The following is a 17,922-nucleotide window of genomic DNA, read 5'->3' as shown; positions in this document are numbered from 1 at the left end:
AAACCTTAAGGGTATTTGCAATGTCACATTTCATTAAAAAAACCTTCCTGAGAGGGGGTTGATTTGACACGGTTAGAAAGGATGAGACTTTCTAGTCCTCAGCAGGAACACAACACGCACGTATCAAGGTAGGCAACAAAAATTCACAGTGTGTTGCCCATATCCTTCTTGATAGGGAGCCCCAAAAGCAAGCTGTTAGAAACACAGACAGGACAGGGAGATCTAAGGCAAGCTTAGCGTGCACTGCAAACAGCTTTGCAGAAATTCTGTCAAAAAATTTGCTTGGCACATTGCTGGAAACAGATGAGAGCTTTGCACGTTAATGAGAAACTGAGTGGAGTCCAGCAAACGCTCTCTGCTTTCTGAGCAGAGCTGGCAGCACAGCATGATATGGCATGCATTTCCCCGTCAGGCATGTGAACACACCGACATGGGTTGTACATTTATTTAGGCAGCTCAAGAAACACCTCTGAGAGCAAGGTCATCTTCAATCTGGCAGGACCACCCTTGCACAACCACATGAAGTTTTTAAGAGACTCAAATAGCTCAGTCAAGTATCTGTATATATTCTAAGGAATCCAGGGAGTTATTTGCAATGTTGGAGCTAGAAGGAACCAGGATTTGCAGCTTCAGTAACAAGATTTACACAAAATAACAGAGACCAGCTCTTGCAGCACACTCTCCAGTCTGAACCACCCAAGAACCTCCCCGGAGGACACCCTGCCCAGGCCATCACGTCACCCAGCTCTGGCTGTCACATCTCCCCGGCTCCAGGGTGGGGAAGAGGCACCCCAAGGAGCACGGGCCCATGTCTGCTAACCCACCAGATGTAAGAGCCTTCATTTGGGAGCGCGGTGGAGAAACGCACAGCCTGGACTGCACCACAGTGAAAAACAAACCCGGAGCGATTGCCAGAAACCAGTGTCTCAGCACCAGGAGTGGAGGGCGTGGAGTTTAACTGCTAATTAGGACAAGGCAGTAGCAAAGGGCAGAAGAGGGGAAGAGGTCAGCTTTGGTTCCCCAGGAGCTCAAAGTCTTTCCCAAATTCAGCTACATAACGCATCTGTAAAAGGAGAGCGATGGATTCTTCTATGTTAGCAACAAAGCAGAAACTCTCATGTCAGCATGCCTTCTGATACTAACTGTCCTTTTATCATTTATTCAGGAATAAAACTGTAACAAGGCAGATTTATATCAAATGACAAATAACAGCTGTGGGGAAAAGAAAAAAGTGTCGCACTTCATTAGAACTCTGTAAGATGCTGACAGCCAGAAACACACTGCCAAAGTGGCAAATACAGCCGAAAAGACAAGACAGAATTCACAGCAGCTGTTAAACCAACTGGGAACTTGTTAAAATTAAGGGCCATTTTTCCCCCTTTCATATTTAGTCTCAAAACACCATGTAAATAAATCCAACCTCTTATAAAGACAGGCTGAGTCATTAGCGCAGAAGTGACACGAGACCCTTGCAAAGATTTCAGGTTAAAAGGTAACTGTTAATACCCAAGAGGTTCCTAAAACCCTATGGATACGTTAATCTGGTATCGGCTGGAACCCTTGGATATTAAAGTAATAAATCTTACCAGACTGAATTTTACCGTTATTCACTTGGTGTTACAATATTCCTTAAAAATATGCAAGCATTCAATATGGAGGATGCTGATGGGTCGGTAGCATCAATACCAATGCCGTCCTGGACCAGAGCACGTTTCCTTCTTCCCAGAGAGCTCGAGGCCACACCTGTCCCCAAGTACCAGCACTCCCAAATTCTCTAAACCACCAGGCACTGGTTTCACCCATGAAGGCTGCTGGGATTGCCAGGAGGGAACAGGAGTGCACAAGGCTTCCACAAGTCACACCTGGAGCTGATTTTGTAGAGGTACCAACACAGGCACCGAGAAATGCTCGGGACTGAAAAGTATCCTGCAAGCCAAGCTATAGATTTTGCCTGAAGGATGCTGATTTCCAGAGGGGACGGGATGATTCTGCTTCAATCAGGCCCAAAACAAACATTGAAAAAACAAATGAATTAAGTACCTAACCAGCCAGCCCGCCCCAAGTTATCCCACAGCGTGAGGGTGCGGGGCTGACAGGTTTTGTTCTGTATTTCTTTAGAGGACAGGAGGCGATGGCACCGTGTAATTCTGCGTGTAATTAGTCAGAGCTACTCTCATATTAAAGCACTGACTGTAGGGACAAACAAGAGACCCATTCTTGTTCCGAGCAAGGACTTTCCCAGTTAATTGCCACGTAGCCTTGAGCAAACCACTGCCTCTAAGTGTTTCGGCTTCCTGCTCTGCCAGCAGAAGGTCTGCCTTCCTTGCATTCACTGATGTTTAAAAGTACAAGGATGTCATTCAGTGGAAGGCGGAACAGAAATAGAAATTAAAATATTTCTGGTGTGCTCACCTTTTGGCTCTCGGGCAGTTCTCCCAAACTGAACACTTCACTATGAACAGCCCTGTGCAGAGCAGTCTCAGGAGCCCGCAACATGCAAGAACAACCGAAAGAAGTGGGATAAAACCAGCAGAAGCATGGCCCTGTTTATCTGTCCTGGCATTCCCTTCAGTCCCCCAAACCGAGAGAGGTTTAGATGAGAAATGCTGAACTGCAGCACATGCAACTGTAAATTCAGTAGGCAACACTCTTCCCACTGAACTAGACAGAGGCGTTACCCCACCACGGGACTAGAAGTACATTTTGCGGCTAGAGGTGCCGTCACTGGAGCTGCTGGCACTGGAAAAGGACAGAGCTAGCTGGGCTAACAAACATCACTGGGGATTCGTAACAATAGCGGTCTGAATCAGAAGAGCCTGGACTAACTCCTAACTTGGACTGCTGCATCCATCATTTATCCTGCACCTTCCACTTGACTTGGAAATCTTTCATGCTCTAAGCTGGATGCAATTGAATACGGTCATGGTCCATTCCCGGACTGTCAACGTTTCCGTGCTTGCAGCCTGTCAGTTTGCAATGCGCCTGAAGATCTCTGCCAGAGAAACCTCACCAGCTAATTTCTAGGGGACAATTGGAAAGGTCCATTGTAAATCACACTGCACGAGAACAAACACCCTGTTGTCCTCCTGGCACAGGGTAGAAGCTGCCTATGGCCTCGCAGGTCAGCATCTGAGAAGGCAGTGGTGCAGCTCATGGGTAAACGATGAGTGTTGCTTGTTTAATTTATGCCTGTTTTGGAACAGAGGTGGTCACACACAGCCTGCAGACAATTCCCTCTTTGTAACTGGAGCCCAAAGCTAATTCCCTGTTCCCAGAGACCATGGCCTCAGGAACTGAGGTCCAGCCTTGGTTTCCCCTTCAGGCTCCTGCTGCTTGCACATCTCCCAGTGGGTCTCACTTAACAAAAAGCTCACACATACCTCTTGGCTTCCCAAAACTGAACGCTTGCTCATGTGCCAGGAAAAAGAGCTTTGCCGTCTATGTACAACAGCATGGCTTTGTAACCCTGGCCATAACAATAGCACTATGTAATAGCCAAGAAAACTGAAGCAGCTAAAACTACCAGCAACTGTACAATACGTTGCTCTATGACTGCAACATCTACTCAGGAAAGGAACGTTAGAAGGACGTTGAAGTACTAAGAGCAAAAGCAATGACATTTTCATCAGAACCACCAAATGCCCCCTACGCCTCCTGATACGCGTGCACAGCACAACACACTGCAGGACCCTGTTCCCCAGCCCCAGCGTGGGAACATTTAAGCACGTGTGGCAGAGATTCAAAAGTGATGTGGCTCCATGGAAGTGATACCTACTGAAGTGTCTGCAAAGCAGCCTTTGCACCAGGAGCAGCTACAGCTGCCCTATGGACCTTGGCATGTTCTTTGACAGGAACACACCTATTCTCTTTACTCCACTTTATTGTTTGCCTTTCTTTATCAGCACTTTCTGCACAATCCTCAGATGGTCTGGTAATTACGGAAGACAGGGCACTGCAAATCATTGTTCTGGTAAATGCTACAAGTTTCTCAGGCTGCCTGAAAGACAGGAACGGGCTGAAGCATATGCAGAGGCTGCTTTGGGATAACAGCAGCATTTACAACTATGTCAGCTTCCAGCAAGTCAATTCCGGTAATCACAGAATCACATGAAACAGGGCTGTCGCCTTCCTCCTCGGGAGACAGGGAAATATCAAGAACAAAGATGCATACCTTAGAGACTCCAGACACCAACAAGCTGTTCTCATGTGCTCAAGGAGCTAAACCATCCTGAACCTCCACACAACCACCCTGACCATACGCCAAAAGGCCCTGTGTTGAGGTAGACATGAAGCTGCTGCTACATCACTACTATATAAACCATAAATTACAAGTATTTCCAACGCATGAAGATGGCTTTCACAGTAAAAGGACCTACCAACAACAGCTGGACAGGAATACACTCTTCCCTCATAGGTATAAACTTCAGAATATCAGTGCTATTCATCTCTGTTTTTCACCCTGGTTTCCTGGAGAAATTACCTTTCCCCAGTAATTTTTGTTCCTGAAGGCCAAATTCATTCACATTTTATAGAAGATTGGATGACTCATTTGAAAAAAAAAAAAAAGTTTCTACACAATGGAAGCTGGTCCCCAGCAGAGCAGGGGTATTGTGAGTGATCGCACTCATTAAAAAAGGTATAGGGTGACCTCAAGTTTTCCAGGAAACCAGGTAATTCAGTTGTTACAAAACCACAGACTGGGATGAATTTCAGTCAAGTTCATACTCACACAACGCAGAGCCAGCCTATGGGAAAACTGGCTTCATTTTGATGTTCAACGTTTAACTCATCTTCTGTACGAATGATGCTGAAGACCAAGAAAACCAGAGGTAACATCACAATACTGTTGAGAGGTTGCTGCTGGCTTCAAGTCAAACTAACTCATCTTCCATGTCTCAGCCTAGAAGAGGAAAACTGAGTATCTCATCATGGGCACGGCGTTATTAGCAGAAGTCTCCTTTAAACCAAGACTTTTCCCTGAAGTCCTGATTGCTTCAGCAAGACTAATGAAGGCAGGGACAATAGTCGGCAAACATCTTTCTTGGTAGAACTTGCAAAATCCAAGACCAGGAAATCAGCAAAGAATTCACAAAGGACAGACATGTTATAAATATCCCAAAGGTGGAAAAAGTCTCTGTCAGAGCTTAGACTTCAACCTATACCAGAACCTCTGCCCATGAGGCTCCAATCCTCCAATCAGTAGGAAACTAAAATGAAGAAAACGAAGACTGGCGAGACAACCACAAGCAAGCCCACCATGGAAACCAGGAACAGGTCTCCTGAAAGGAAGCTCAAAGTTGACACTGAATAATAATGGACACATACACATGTGCAATTAATAGAGGCAACTTCTTCATTGCAGGCATGTTCTGCAGTAGCCTACAACGATTAGGATTGCATATTCCCAGAAATGAAGTCCCATGAGTTTTCAAAGAAATGGTACATTCGCAGAAGAAGGAAAAGTTGCCATGAAAAAAAAAAAACTAAACTAAATCTGCTTAAAAAACTGTTAAGAGGGCAGTAAACCTACTTTTAAGCAGAGCAACCACCATGTAATGCTGCAATACAGCAGCAAGATTGTGGGTTACCTAAATTGCCACCCAAGGGGAAAAAAAAAAAAAGGCAAGACAAAGAGGCTGAAATGGTGTTAGTCAACATAGATAAATCGGTTCACTAATGGATTTGATGCTGACTTAATCTTCTTACTTGGCAGTGCCCCGAAAAGCCTGCTCTTTTTGCCTTCTCTTACCTAAATGAAATTAACCTATTCCAGAAAATTAAGAACAATTTATCAGGCCACTGAAGGCAGACTGCTTGTTGGATCTGGATCTGTGTTATTCCATCCAAGGAACAGGAGAAACTTGGTAATTTAAAAAAAACCTGAAAATGGGAGGATTGGCAAAGTATTGCATCTGGAGTCTCGCTGCTCTTTTCTTGCACGCTTTCTGGCTGCTCGGCACACTCCAGTACACAGGCTGTACGACCAACCTTTTGTTTGGAACAAGAGCGTTTGGCACCTGCTACAACACAATTTGTTCTTCGGTGCTTCAGAAAATGTAACTTCCACTGCCATCAACCAAGAAGAAATTTCTGAATGAACAAAATGGGAGCAGAATATATCACTGTGATTTCAAGCTCTTTTACTTTCTTGATAAAACTGAAGGGTTTTGGTTTTTTTTTTTCGAAGAAAGTTTTACATGGAAACCTTCTTTTCTGAAGATGTCAAAACCACCGTTTTATTCTTCCTCATAACACAAAAGAATTGGGTTTTGCAAAACTAATCTAGGAAATAGATGACTTCACTTTCCATCAACAAGGGTTTCTACTATAAAACATTACCATCTTGCGCTCATTCGAGGACGTGCAGTCCTGCCATTGCCCGCTCCCTGGAAGGAAACACATAAACACCTGCATCTCAACATTTCAGAAGTCTCATGGGTTTGAAAGCCAACAGGGGAAAACCTAAGAGTAAGAACTGAAGGCCATATTTTCTTCCACTATTAATTAGTCATACTCTGAAATGAAGGCTGAGAAAGAAAATTTGGCTGAAGAATTGGCTGGAGCCAGAATGCTCCATCAAGAAGGAAGCCCTCTCAGGCAGAACTGCAGTTTGGTGCATCTTTCCTCTCAGCCTTTGAGCTCTGCCTGCGGGAAATAGTAAAAATAACTGGTTATCTGCAAAATCCTTAATGTCGATTTTTAACTTTTTCATTCTTGGGAGATGAAGTAGGGCAGGAGGAAACACGTTCAAGAATATCAAGAAGACGACATACGGGTTTTAAGTGAGAAAAAGCCTGAGGAAAACACTGCTGCTAGGATGCACTACACACCTACAGCAATACAACTGAGTGGATTTCCTACTCTCTTGCGGTACTCACAGACGTGACTGCAAAGGCTAGCAGCACAGATGAAAGCAATGGGAGCTGATGAGTGAAGTGTCCCCTCCTACTGTTCTGCCTTCCTGCTGCAGAGCCAGCAGGACAATTCCCTCTCTAACATGAGGCTGCATTCAATGAATAAAGAAAAATCAAGAGCAAGAGCAGGACGTGCAGGACAATGCTTAGAACTGCTGCTAGTTCATTTTAAATTCAGAAGCCACCCTCAAATTCAATCTGTGATGGAGGTGACAGCAGGAGCATGGTGCTCCCGCCCTCCCGGGATGGCTCCAGCCTGCAGAGCTGGAAGAAGGAAAATGATGCCCCCTCCGTTTCTCTCCCCATTACTTGCATAGAGCATTGGGCTGAAAGAAGAGCAAAACCAGGAGACAGGCTGTGGGTGGGGAAGGGAACAAAGCCAGAGGGAACGCTGGGGAAGTCGGGGGCTCGGGGCACTGCACACTCCCGCTAGGGACCCAAGAAGTGCAGCTTGCTTTCCACTTTTGACACTTTCAAGAAACAATGTAAGACCCACGTCAGCAGCAGCAGAAGGCTCAGCCCTGCCCCTGGGGACATCAGGGCAAGGCAGAATGACACATCTGCATTTCACATTTTCCATTTAAGCCGGGATTCACAGATTTTTTTTTTCCCCTTGGATTGCCATGTCATAGGAAGCCAAAGCCAGTTCTCACTGAATCAGTGTGACCTTTGCAAGGAGAAGTAGCCGGTCGTAAAACATATGCTACTTCATTTTCCTGTAGGTAAAGCTGGAAATTAAAATGCTCTGTTCACAGCACACAGCCCTGAGCCAGGGTAGCATGCTAGAGACTGCGTGGGAACAAGCCCCCTGAAAACAAACCCAAATTTGCTGCTTCTTGGAAGTGTCAGGTCCAGCACCTTTGGGCACACGAGGAGAAAGATGTTTTGTCCACCATGATGAGAAAGATGTTTTGTCCACCACGGTGCATCCTACAACACGCTCATGGTGATGTGCCCGTATCACACGCCCACTAGCTCCAGGCTATGAGAGTACCTTTTTCTTCTCTAAACGTTTACCCTCCCTCACTTACACGTTCTCCTGAAATGTGCAAATGGTTTAAAAAGATGATATCGGGATTTAGTGGGATTATTATCCATGTACAGGGTTTTGTTTTAAAGGAAGGCAAAGCTGGCTCTTCTCCGTGTTATGAAGAAAACTAAAAACGTGTTGGGAAGGTAACAGTTCTGCTGACACTAAAGTCCAGGGAAGGAAAGCCCTACTTCAGCGTGTGTCAAAGTCTTCTGATCATTACAGATTTCTTTCCATGGATGTGGTTTTGTGTTTACATCAATATTTGCAGCTGCTGCACCAGTCACACCAACATTGGGAGGTCACAGATTCAAAAGCTCAAAAAATGACATTCCTATAATTATGATTAATGTTCATTACAAAAGCATCCGAGAACTCTTCCAATCCCTAATACAGGGCAAAATAGAATTCAGAATTTACCAGTACTGTGGAGATGTATTTTGGAAACTTGAATGACATAATGTGAAACATATTTCACTACCCACATAATATCCGAGACAAAATGAGATATTAGATAAAGTCCAGGTTAGAAGCCACAAATTTCTTCAAGTCTGTAGCTCACAGGGTATGCAGTCTTTTAGATAATTACACAGATTTTGACTCTGGCACATGAATCATGCGAGTGATTACCTAGCTACACTCATTTCCCAGAGATACACAGTCACGGAGGCCTTAATGGAGGACACCACACAACCTCATCTGGAAAAAAAGCCCCAACAAACACACCTCATCTTCACAAGAGCTTGTTGAGGCACTGAAAGGATGTGGAAAATTGGAAGCAGCATCCATGCTGAGAGCATAATTGATCCTTCTCTTAAAGAGAACAGAATTGGACTACTGCTTCTCACTAGGAAAAGCAGAAAAACATTTGCAAACACGAGTCCTATTATAAGACCCATAAATCTACATCCCACAGCCTAGGGAATCCTTCCTGTCCTTACCATTCCTCTCTTCTCATTTCCATCCCATTCCCTTGGTGCTTTCTTCTATTTTTCAGCAAAGGACAAGGAAAAGCAAGTGCGGTGGCACACCTGATACTGCTGTAGGCAAACCCACCCACTTGGTACTTCCCTTCTCAGTACTGACAAGTCTCAAGGGTAAATCCCCCTCTTTCACCTTTTTTTTTTGCTACCTGGGACATTCCCGACAGGGCCGATCCTGGGGTACTGAAGCGAGCGTGAATGCTCTCACTGCTTCCGTGGCAACAACATCAGGAGCATCACTTTAAAAAAAGGGTTTGAAGGATGTATTTAACAGGGGTTTGTAGGCAACACTGCAAGTTAAGAAGTTGTTTCTGGTGCTTTTCTACTCTTCAAACTCCACCTCATCCCATCCCAAGGCATGAACTGTCCTGTTTTCAAGTTTTCAGAGGATAAAGAGCATCAAGCACCATAAAAAATAAAAACTGCAGAAAGTACTTGCTCATAAAGTAACTTTAAATTCTCCCTCTTGATTGGGACCATACTTCTATATATCTGCAATGGATGGACTCAACTAGTTATTTCCAACATAATAAATAACAGGCTTCCCCAGAAATGACACAGAGCACTAAGGCAAGGGGTCACAATATACGGTGTCTTGGGCAAGCTGTAGAAAGCTTACATTTTGATTGTTTTTCTTTTGCTTCAGTTCCCTGTGATTGCAGCTCTCTATACAAATAATGTCTTGGACTTTCTGCGTGCCACTAGAAGCAAAAAGTGTTCGGAAAGCCAGGTAAATAAGATCAATATTTACCACACTGAACTACTCCACAGAGGTCTGTTAAGGTAACGCTTTCTCATACCTCATGGAGACCAAAGGGTTGATGAACACTCTCAGCATGAGAACAGCCACATCAAAGCAGACCCGAGGGTCGGCTGGTCCCATGCCCCATTGCCAACAGCTGCCAGAAGGAGCTGCCTCACAGAAAAGTTCAAGGAAACGTATATTGGGCAACAGGGAGATAATGTGCCCTGAGGGAGCGCTCCTCCCGGACACGCAGCCAAGCACACCAGACTCGTATATAATATTAATAAAACATAGCAGCTTTTCTAGTAAGAGAGCTAGTTTTTAAACACTACTACAGTGAATCTGTAAGAAAATCTTACAAGACAGTTGACGCACAAAGCTTTCACTTAACAAGTTACCTAACGAGAGAAGAAAATATGCCAGAAAGCAGTGGCTGAGGCTAGGCAGGGAGGGAAGATGCTGTGCCTGGCACGAGCTGATGCTATAGGAGCCCACGCTTGAACGGTGGCCAGAGAAGATTTAGGATGTATTCACAGAAAATGCATGCCTGCAAATCTGACAGATCTTTACAAGTCTCCTCCAAGATAAGCCTGCATCATTTAAGCCTAACTCCCCGGTTAGCTCAGCGATCTCCAAGAAAGCCATAACCATGCTGTCTGGGCGAGAGCTGCACCACGCGCAAGGCTCCCACGGGTGACCAACAGCACCACTGGTCGAAGCAGCCACCCATACTTGAAGACGACCTGGTTACCCAGATGAGATGTATGTCTTGTCTAAAGTAAAGCATCCACAATTTATAGAATGATTCATTGTACAAGACATTATACAAGGACAAAAGGTCACCTCTGTGTTTTCCTGCCAAATCCCAGCCGGCTGCTCCTCCCAAGGGCGAGCTTTGCATCCCTGAGGCACGGCTGCCTACGGGCTGAAGGAGCTGCAACCCCGTGAGCAGGGCTGGGGGCTGAATACCCAGAGGCCCAGGCCCTCTTCCCAACTGTGTGGAGCTGGTAGGAACACGTGTTTTCAAAGGCAGTGCGCTCTATCAGGTAAAGAAAATGTTGCTGCACCAAACTACAAAATCTTCATGGGAAACACACTGATATTTAGACAGAGTTTTCAGTAGCAAATGACTAAATGAATTAGCTTGATAGGTACACGTGCTTCAGCTTACTTCATCTCAACTTATCTGTATGCAAATATTCAATTTTACCTTATATGCACATTTACATGCGTTCACACCTGAGCGGTAACAAAGTGTTTTGACAAGCTGGAATCAACCTCCTTCAGTCTGCAGGGAATTTTGACTTTTTGTTCCAATTCCAAACACCAAAACCCAAATCTGGACATGGCAATTCCCCGTTCTCCCCAGAAAAGAAATTAAGTGTCAAAGCCATTCTCTTCCTAAAACAATATACAAGGCCAAATTTGTAATCTTTCTTTGACTTTCCCCATTCAGCAGAGGGGAATAATCCCATACAACGGCACATATCCGATACGATTGCTATGGAGAAATTAGAGGCTTACATCTAGAGAAGTATAAATCCTGCATTACTAAGGTTTCCTCAGCTGCAAGGGAAAGAAACATTGCCTCCTGGTGATTAAGAATGTAATTATTATTATTAATTCTGAAACACTTTGAATTACATGGTACATTTTCTTTAAATGGGCACTATCGTTAGTGCAAGCTGATTTGAACCAATGATTTATTCATGGCTTAATAACCCTGCTTGTTTCATATGCTCAGCACATTTTGCTCAGTATATTGCATTACTGGCTGGTTGCTATAAACAGTCCATTTAAATTTAGACAGAAGCTTTTGGGAAAAGTTCTATTTGGAACAGATATGTGAATTAAAACACTAACTATATTGATCAGTAACTACTGGTTTCTTCTAAACTCTTAGCATTTACACGTGTGCATTAGGATCTCAAGAAAGTTCACAGGTAATCTCTAGTTGACGTTCACATTCAAACAAAGCTTTCTACTCGGACCGATCCTAATATCCAGTCATTTGAAAATCCAGAGGAAGTCTGCCAGACAGCACTGCCAAATTGTGAAATTTCTGCAAATAAACCAGAATCAGGCTTCCCTCGTGGTGGTGTTAATGAAATACCTGCAGCCTTGCCGATTAATCTGCAGTACTTCCTCCACTTTCTAAAGTAGAAAAGCCTGGCTTTACTGGCTTTGTTGCAAAGCAGGTCTTAAACAAAACTAGCCATGGAAGAAGAGAAAAAAGCCTTTACAATTTGGCCAGATACACTTCTGACGAGACATGATACCTTTTTAACTGCTGTGTAATTACAACATACTTTTCTTACTGAAACTCCCCCAAAGTTTTGGCTTGAAGGTGCTGGATGCTGAGCAAAACAAGACTACACCATCGATGATGTACACAGTTGTACAACCAACTCCTCTTGGGTTCCTTCACGTTTGAATTTTTAAAGATATGCCCAGGAACCAAGTCCAGTTGTTTTTTTCTCCACAGTTGCTACAGCCCTTTAAGGGCCACATGCTGTTCCCTCTCCTAATGTTTCCATCTTGCAGTTTCTTAATCGGTCATCATTTTCAGGCTGACAGTTCTTATTTGGCTCTTTAGAGAAGGAAACGTTCCTAAAAGGAGCATCATAGCCAAGTATGTGTAACGTCGGCATGAGTAATACCTGCTCCCTATTATACTCCTTTTATCTACTCACCGCAGGAGATGAAGCCACGTGTAAGTTAAGAGGCATTGCCTGATTTACAACCTGCTCTGCGCAACCCTGCAAGACAGTGGGTTGCTTCTATCAGTTTATACAAAATGCTACCCTCTAGTTACAGAATCACAGAATCGGATAGGCTGGAAAAGACCTTTAAGATCATCGAGTCCAACCGTCAACCTAACACTGCCAAGACCACCACTACACCATGTCCCTTACCTTGCTTTGCTAATTAGAGGAGGAAAAAGATTGCAGAGGACTGAGCTGCTAGAGTCAGTAAGTGCTCAGCTTTCCATAGTCCTTCCTGCTCCTTGTTCAGGGAAGTTTTCTGAATGGTGTGAAAAATTAGAATCTAAATCAAAAGTTGAATTAGATAAAGCCATGAGCTAGGATGATGTATTGGTATCCTACAGATGCAATCATTTTTTTTTATTTAACTAGCACATTTCAAGAAAACATCTGGATATCAATTAGCATGCAAAAAGTCCGCTGTTCAGCTCAAATATCTTGGTTGGCTGTGTCTGCCAGCACAAGCCGGCTTTGAAGGCTCATCTCCATTCTCTCAGAACAACAGTGTAAAACATGCATCTCTGTTTGGTCCCCTTAGCCTTGAAGGAAGCTGTTCATACAAATCCCTGGGCTGCCAGAGTCACTGATAAAACTTTTTTTTTTTAATAGAAGTTGCAACTTTTAGTAAGATGGCAAAGCATGCAAGTCACTCGTGTTGGTGTATGAGATCGGACACACACACCAGATCTTTCCTTTCCACAGCTACCTAAAAAGGTTGTATAGTTCTCAGATAAAAGTCCACAAGTTTAACTCCTTAAAAAAAATGACTACTTTTGCTTAAATATTTGGGAAGTCTTGAACACAGGTTGTGGTTGGGATTTTTTTTTCCCCCCAAACAGAAAAAGGATTGCTTTTGTGTGTGTTTTTTAAATAAATGCTACATTCTTGACTTCTAACAATGGCAAATAGAAATCCATTTTTTCATGTAAGTGAAAGAGAATGAAGTCATATGAGCAAATAGATATTAATTAATAAAGTAGTTATGAGGTACCGCACTCTTGGTTCCAATGTGGTTGTAATTATAGGAGAGATTATGCATGGAGATGTTCAGAGGTTAGGGAAAAGGAAGGAGAAGACTGGCAGAAGAGAGCAGATATTTTCCGTGCTGTGAAACCCTGCTCATCGGCTTTCATCGCTTCCCAGTGTGAAACTGTCTTGGCCCACTTCCAAGGGGGGACTGAGAGGATGGCGGTAGAGGTGACCCCAAAAGACAGCGTCCTCATCACAAGGCAAACCCAAGCACCCAAGCAACAGGCTTCAGGTCGCCCTTTCCTTTTAAAGCCTATCCGAATCCATCCATTCACATGGAGAAAGAGTTATTTTTCTGCACAATGATTCAGAACACAGATCTTATGTTAGAAGGCTCCAAGCTGCTTCACAAAATCATTTTGGACTCATCTTGCCCTATTTCCGTCTTTTTGCTGCTTACATATAGATGTGTTTTGTTGCTCACTTACACTGTTTTAACGCAGATCATTTACTACTCAGAGGGAAGGGAAAAGGAGAGAGCAGCTTTTGAAACAGAGATGCTTGATCTCTTTAGGTATAATTTTGCAGCACTTTCAAGTTCCATGTCAAGATTGCCTTGTATGCTTTGAATTTTAGCTGGCTTCTTACTTCCCAAGACACCCCCAACACAAGTCTAGGCAGACACTGTTAATCACGGAAAGAATTAACACAGCATGATTGTGAAATACACGGGCAAGGTGAAGGCAGGGAAATACAAGAGGCATGAGGAACAGATCTGATGCATTACCAGACATGTACATTCTGAATTCACAGAGTTCATATATTTAAGCAACCCATAAATGTTTGAAAACAAGTGTTACTAGAATAATGAATTATAAGACACTTGCTGATGGAGAATGCAGAAGAATTGTGTTCTCTGTGGTGGAGGTTGAGAGTTTCTGAATGTCAGTAGCTTTCCACAGTTTGGAAAAGCATTTAAAAGCAAAGTAATTTTAAAATGGGGGAGAAGGAGTAAGGCGGAGAAACTAATACAATGTGGGTGAAAGCGTAGCTCCACAGACAGCTGATCTACAGGTCTCACACCCTACCAACAGCAGTACTCAAGAAGAAGCAGTGCTATCCCTGATGCATCTGTTAAAATGCAAACTAGGCATTTCTGACAGAAATAAAGTAAACCTGATGATGGGATGGATACAAACACATCTTAGCTTCTTCCAGGTACCACAGCTCTCAATGTCTGTGTCTCGGACAGAGAAAGCAGCACATAGTAGGTCTGAAATGCATTCATCCAGCAGCAGTCCCCTGGAAAGGATGTTCCTGTTACAGTCCACAGCTCGTCACCATGCGAAAGAAATCACATCGTCTGTCTTACTTTCCTAAATGTGAAGGATAAGAATAAAAGTTGCCGGGCCCAGTTTGGTGGCAGGGATATCAATAGCATTGGGTTTTATTCCCAGCTGCCCGGAAAGCCAGCACAAGAGCTTTCTAACTACTCTCACCCTCCACAACAGGAAATTGAAAACCATTTTTGACAAATACGTCGCCACAAAGATCACAGGCGGAGGTGTAAGAAAGGGGCTGTATTCAAGCAAAAGCTGCTTTCATCTCTTTTGCAACCGAATGACATTTCAGCTTCAGGCTGTCCTTTTGCCAACTTTGCAGGGAACTTCCACTCCAGTTTCCCCTGTTGCTATTCCTGTGCCACTTCAAGGCCACTCCAGCAGATACCTCACCGGCTTTAAAGCAGCACCAGTCAGAAGGACAAAAGGTGCGGCACCTTTTGCCAGAAAGGCAATCAGAAGTCTTCTATGCAGTACCTTTTTAGCATGATTGCAAAGTATCTATCTTCCCGTTACAGCAGAGATGTTCAAGTATTTTGAGCTCTAGGATGCCCAGGAGGGAGACAGTCATTCTCTCTCCTGAATCCACCCTGTTTTCCCCCGCTCTCCTGCCCCCCAGAACGCACAGTGCAGGAGAACAGGATGGGTGCTCAATACCCTACACACGGACATCACACGTTGCGTGCATCACCTTTTGTTCCTGACAGCGATGTGCCAAGCTCCGCAGTTCCCGTCGGTGTGGCAGCTCAGACGCCAGTGCTCCGGCCTTCCGCAGGGGCCATAGGGTGGCCAGCCCCACACACAGCACCGCTGGGCCGGCAGCCTCCCTGGGCAGCCTCCAGCAGCACACATGGCCAGGACCATCTCCTCTCTGCAAGGCCAGTGCAAGTGATACAGCAGGGCTGGACGTGTCCCGGGATCAGCACCCACTCTAACTGCATTACTATTAGAATTATTAGAATTAAGATGCCAACGCTCTCGCTTAAGACCCACAGGAAACCATCTGTTCCTCTAATGCAAAGGGGAACACGTTTATGCTCTGCTAGCGGCATTGCAGCCAGGATGCCACAACAAATGCAGCTGTGTCCCCGGTTACTTACGGTGTTTAGTAGGCTGCCGATTCAAATCCCACCCAATTACTTTAAAAAGGATTTGGTGCACACCGAGAACCCCACTTTGAGGGAAGTCCAAGAGTTAAAACAGACCCATCAGAACAAAAAGGGCTGCTGGGTTTCCAAAGATAGAAGTGCCAGGTGCCCATACACTGCCAGGCGCCCGTCCAAGCTGGCACCCTCCTCCTGCAGTCGGCAACCAAACGCATTTAGATGACCCGGACACAGCACCTTTCCCCTCCCTTCCTGGCTTCCCCAGTGAAAGAGCAGGCTCAGCAGAATTAGAGAAGCAAGGGTGTGTGGAAGGACATGCACAAAGTTAATGCTTTGCAGGAATTAGCTTCTCTGTCTCTTCTTCTTTAAAAAAAAAGAAGCACTTTTCTTGGGTGACATGGTGCAGAATAACCGGCCAGCTTTCTATTTCAAAATGAACTTGTCTTAGATGTCCATGGCAGAAAGCTAAACCAGACAAAGGCCTGCTCAGCAATTCCTCTTCGTTGATGTGCTGTATCCTTGCGTCCAGTTTGAGGGGATTTTACCACAGCTAAGGAGAGCTTGTGGCTAAAGGCTTGGCCCAACAATTCGCCAGCTTTGCAGTAAGGACCCTTACAACAGGGGGTTATCACCCAAGACCTACTGCAACAAGCACAGGACCACAGTGCCCAACAACTTTGCAGCACAGCCACCCTCCCCTTAACACCAGAACTACCTTCATGCCAGCCACCTCTCTGCCACCCTTTATCTTCTGTGAGTACAAACCATCAAAACCTCACAAGCAAACCTCACCAGCGAGATATATACACAGGTGCACGCCCATTAACTCCCCACATGCCCATTAAACCATAGGGTAAAATCTGCTTGGGGGGGTCCATTACAAAGTAGCATCTACCATAAATCAGACAGTGAGAGCAGAGGCCTGACAGACTCATGCCACCTCTGCGGGAGCCTGGGCAGTGGTGGCATGCCGTTCAGCAGCACCCTCACAGGAGAAGCTTCTGCCCACGTTATGAACACTACAGGGGCTGGAAAAGGGGGATCACAATTTGCCACCTGAGTCACCTCTCCATAGCACAGTTTTGTTGATTGCTGGAAGTTGAAACTCATTTAAAAACAGGGGAGAGGAAAATAGAAGGGTTGATTACAAACCAGGATCACGTTCCAAGAAAAAAGTGTCAGAGCTTGATTGTTTGTCTTCATTCCACATGGGAGGAAAAGTGGGTATCTTTCCACATTTGTTGCAAACGGGCAAAAGAATCGCTTTCAAAGGTAAGGAAAAACTGGAAGACTGGTTCCTCAAAGCAATGGGAACAGTCCAGCAGCAGCAACTGGTTTTGTAAATCTGATGATCAATCAGAAGAAATCCAGGCTCTTCTGGGAGAAATTTGTCTCAAAAAAGAAATAATAAATGAGAACTGCAGTCAAAATACCAGTAAGGAAGAACAGATGTTGCCACAGGAAGGCTGAAACAGTCTAGCTCCTTGTAAGCCCCATTTGCTGCTTGCCCACTGCTCTGCTTCCATATCTGTACAGTTTATTCCAAAGCAAATTTATTATTTTAAAGACTCCACAGAGAGAAGGTGGAGAAGGCTGTGTGTCTGCTAAGGGACACAATGCTGCTGTTCATCCGGTGGTTATTTCTTGCTCCCACACTAATCTCAAAGGCTTTGTCTACCCTGGGATTTAGCAGGAATTTTAATTAATGGCTTCCGATGGTACATCCACACTGGGACAGCTTCTCTCATTAGCTAATTAGTCTATTGTCTTAATTAGGCAGGGCAAGCTAGTTTTACTCCCTTGTTGCCTTGCACAGGAAACTCTAATTTTCCCACCTAAGTCTTCCCTCAAGTCAGTTCCCAGCTCCTCTGTCCTGACTTGCCTTTTAGGAGGACTTAGCTTGGTGGTGGCAGACAGCATCACCTCACCTTTCAATGCTAATCTAGGCCAGGCCAGGAACGTTTTGTTCACTGCAGCTGTCCTCCTGAGAGCGGAGCCCTCTGAAGTTCCCGGCGAGGTCTTGGGTCATTAAGAATTGGCTGGTCAGCGTCTGTCAGGAACAACGTGAGT

The 17,922-nt window shown here is 44.7% G+C and overlaps 1 protein-coding gene across 1 annotated transcript in view; it reads right to left on the bottom strand.

The window, feature by feature from the left end:
* GPR50 (G protein-coupled receptor 50) overlaps nt 1–17,922 on the bottom strand; it is a 44,423-nt gene that overhangs the window by 14,870 nt on the left and 11,631 nt on the right. The window contains exon 3 of the mRNA XM_075513072.1: nt 5,163–5,190. Coding sequence (XP_075369187.1) covers nt 5,163–5,190 — 28 coding nt within the window. The remainder of the gene's footprint in view (nt 1–5,162; nt 5,191–17,922) is intronic.

Source organism: Mycteria americana, chromosome 10, assembly GCF_035582795.1.
Source record: "Mycteria americana isolate JAX WOST 10 ecotype Jacksonville Zoo and Gardens chromosome 10, USCA_MyAme_1.0, whole genome shotgun sequence".
NCBI lineage: Eukaryota > Metazoa > Chordata > Aves > Ciconiiformes > Ciconiidae > Mycteria > Mycteria americana.
Note: the sequence above shows the minus strand (reverse complement) of the source record. Positions and strands in the feature narration are given on the sequence as shown.